Raw genomic sequence first — 3451 nt, 5'->3', positions numbered from 1 at the left:
GGCTGCATCTATGGAGCGAAGGAATAGGTGACGTTTCGGGTCTCGAAACGTTCTCCCCGTGACTTACGTGGGTTTTCTCCGGGTGCTTCGGTTTCCTCCCACACTCCGAGTAGGCCATTCGGCCCCTCGATCCAGCACCGCCATTCAATGTGATCATGGCTGATCATCCCCAATCAGTATCCCGTTCCTGCCTTCTCCCCATATCCCCTGACTCGACTATCATCAAGAGCCCTATCTAGCTCTCTCTTGAAAGTATACAGAGAACCGGCCTCCACCGCCCTCTGAGGCAGAGAATTCCACAGACTCATCACTCTCTGTTAGGAAAAAGTGTTTCCTCGTCTCCGTTCTAAATGGCTTACCCCTTATTCTTAAACTGTGGCCCCTGGTTCTGGACTTTGTTTAGAGTTTAGAGTTTGTTTAGAGTTACTTCAGCATTTTGTGTCCATCTTAGACAATAGACAATAGGTGCAGGAGTGTGGCCCCTGTTTCTGGACTCTCCCAACATCGGGAACATGTTTCCTGCCTCTAGCGTGTCCATCTTCAGTGTAAACGAGCATCTGAAGTTCTTTCCTGCACTTGGTTTTAACTCCGTTTAACTTTATTCAAAATTTAACTTTGGGATCAGTATCTATGTAAACAAATGGGTTGTGACAATATACTAAACTAAATATTACGTGTCATCTTTCGCAACTCGTGATTATCTAAAACATGTGAAATTTAATTGTCAGTTTTGAGATATAGTCTCACTTGTGATGAAGGTTGAGAACTAAGCTGTGAAACTGTGGGTGTGTGTGTGTGAGAACAAACGCCACAGGATGAAGTGAGAAATTAAACCCGACAAATTCACCCTTAAATTCAATTATGTTAGACTTTACACTTCAGAGATCCAGTGCGGAAACAGGCCCTTCGGCCCACCGAGTCCGTGCCGACCAGTGATCACCCCCGTACACTAGCACTATCCTACACACTAGGGACAATTTGCAGTTTGTACCAGAGCCAATATGCCTACAAAATCTGCACGTCTTTGGAGTGTGGGAGGAAACCGGAGCACCCAGAGAAAACCCACACGGTCACAGGGAGAACGTGCAAACTCCGTACAGACAGCACCCGTAGTCAGGATGGAACCCGGGTCTCCGGCGCTGTGAGGGAGGAACTCTGCCGCTGTGGCACCCCATGTCTTATGGTCCTAAGTGATGGAGCAGAACTAGACTCTTCAGCCTATTGTGTCTAATACACCATTGAACCGTAGCTGATCTATATCTCCCTCTCAACTTCATTCTCCTGCCTTCTCCCCATAAGCTTTGACACCCGTACTAATCAAGAATATGTCAATCAGTCTTCTCCATAAAAATACCGAATAACCATATAACAATTACAGCACGGAAACAGGCCAACTCGGCCCTTCTAGTCCGTGTCGAACACTTACTCTCACCTAGTCCCATCTACCTGCACTCAGACCATAACCCTCCATTCCTTTCCCGTCCATATACCTATCCAATTTATTTTTAAATGATAAAATCGAACCTGCCTCCACCACCTCCACTGGAAACTCATTCCACACAGCTACCACCCTCTGAGTAAAGAAGTTCCCCCTCATGTTACCCCTAAACATTTGTCCCTTAATTCTCAAATCATGTCCTCTTGTTTGAAACTTCCCTACTCTCAATGGGGAAAAGCTTATCCACGTCAACTCTGTCTATCCCTCTCATCATTTTAAAAACCTCTATCAATGCCCCCCTTAACCTTCTGCGCTCCAAAGAATAAAGACCCGACTTGGCCTCCACAGCCGGCTGTGGCAATGAATTCCACAGGTTCACCACCCTCTGGCTGAAGAAATTCCTCCTCACCTCCTTTCTAAAGGCACGTCCTTTTATTCTGAGGCTGTGGCCTCTGGTCCTAGACTCTCTCACTAGTGGAAACATCAGTTCGGTTTATTGTCACATGCAGTGAAAAGCATTTGTTTTGTTGCGTGCTAACCAGTCAGCGTAAAGGGCCTGTCCCACTTGCTGATTTTTTTCGGTGACATGATTACAATTGAGCCATTTACAGTGTATAGAGACATCCTCTCCACACTGTAGACAATAAAGACATCCACTCTATCCAGGCCTTTCACTATTCGATGTTTCAATGAGGTCCCCCCCCTCATCGTTCTAAACTCCAGCGTGTACAGGCCCAGTGCCGACAAACGCTCATCATATGTTAACCCACTCATCCCCATGTGGCTCCATAGATGCTGCCTCACCCGCTGAGTTTCTCCAGCATTTTTGTCTACCTACCCTATATGCTTGGTGTAAATTTATTTTTCCTGCATTTTCAATGATTCCAGATGGGATACTTGATTCCACTGTGGTTGTTCACCCTCTAGATTCACGTGAACTTGCTGCTGATGGAGGCTCGCATGCAGGCGGAGCTGCTGTATGCTCTGACCGCCATCACCCGCCACCTGACGTGAGGAGAACGCAGCCGTCTGTCGACCGTGGAGGAAGCTGCCAGTTGATCGGGACCAAAGGCAGCCAGTTGCCCCAACCCACCGCAGTGTACTGCACCACACCCGCCCTGGGACAGGTGCTCCCCCCTGCTGCACTGTGGCTCAGCCTCTACCTACCCTGCTTACAAAGGAAACGGAGGAGCTAAGAGCCGAGGCGTTTGATCAACGCTCGTGGTTCTGCAAAAAATACACTGAACGACTATTGATAAGAAAGCTATTCTTCTTTCTGTGTAAAAAAAAAAATAGACTGTGTGGTTGCTTAAAGTAGAAATAAAGAACTGCAGATTCTGGTTAATAAACAAAAGGACACAAAGTGCTGGAGGAACTTGGGGTGGTGCGAGTTGCGCTGGAGTTGCCGCCTCACAGTGCCAGAGACCCGGGTTCAATCCTGACTACGGGCGCTGTCTGTACGGAGTTTGTACGTTCTACCCGAGACCGCGTGGGTTTTCTCCGGGTGCTCCGGTTTCCTCCCACACTCCAAAGACGTACAGGTTTGGAGGTTAATTGGTTTCAGTAAAGATTGTAAATTGTCCAGGCTAGTGTGAGTGTACGGGGAGATCGCTGGTCGGCACGGACTCTGTGGGCCGAAGGGCCTGTTTCTAGGCTGTAACTCAAATCTAAACTCAGCTGGTCAGGCAGCCTCTCTGGAGAACATGGATAGGTAATGTGTCCGGTCCAAGACCCTTCTTCAGATGTTTCTCCAGCACTTTTGTCTCCACCCAAAATAGAGTTTTATTTTGTTTTATAAAAGTATTTTGAGGACTGGGAGATTTTGTATTTGGAGGCCCATGTTGCAGCTGAGTTGTTGTTGGTGCCTCTGTATCTGCCAGTGAATATCTCCAACACTGATCCGAGCTAAGGGTAGCTGGGACATTGTTGGCCGGTGTGGGCGAGTTGGGCCAAAGGGCCTGCTTTCCACACTGTAACTGATTTTGTATATATTTGTTGAAATGTTGCTGCATC

At 47.6% G+C, this 3451-nt stretch overlaps 1 protein-coding gene across 2 annotated transcripts in view; it reads left to right on the top strand.

Moving 5' to 3' along the window:
- The window catches only part of sesn1 (sestrin 1), an 11152-nt gene extending 8386 nt beyond the window's left edge, over nucleotides 1-2766 (top strand). For both annotated transcript variants that reach the window (XM_033021969.1, XM_033021968.1), the window contains exon 7: nucleotides 2366-2766. In XM_033021969.1, coding sequence (XP_032877860.1) covers nucleotides 2366-2452 — 87 coding nt within the window. In that variant the 3' untranslated portion in view covers nucleotides 2453-2766. The remainder of the gene's footprint in view (nucleotides 1-2365) is intronic.
- Nucleotides 2767-3451: the final 685 nt, after the last annotated feature.

This window comes from Amblyraja radiata, chromosome 5 (genome assembly GCF_010909765.2).
Source record: "Amblyraja radiata isolate CabotCenter1 chromosome 5, sAmbRad1.1.pri, whole genome shotgun sequence".
In the NCBI taxonomy this organism is placed as follows: Eukaryota; Metazoa; Chordata; class Chondrichthyes; order Rajiformes; family Rajidae; genus Amblyraja; species Amblyraja radiata.
The sequence above is the reverse complement of the archived record's forward strand: the minus strand, read 5'-3'. Positions and strand labels throughout refer to the sequence as shown.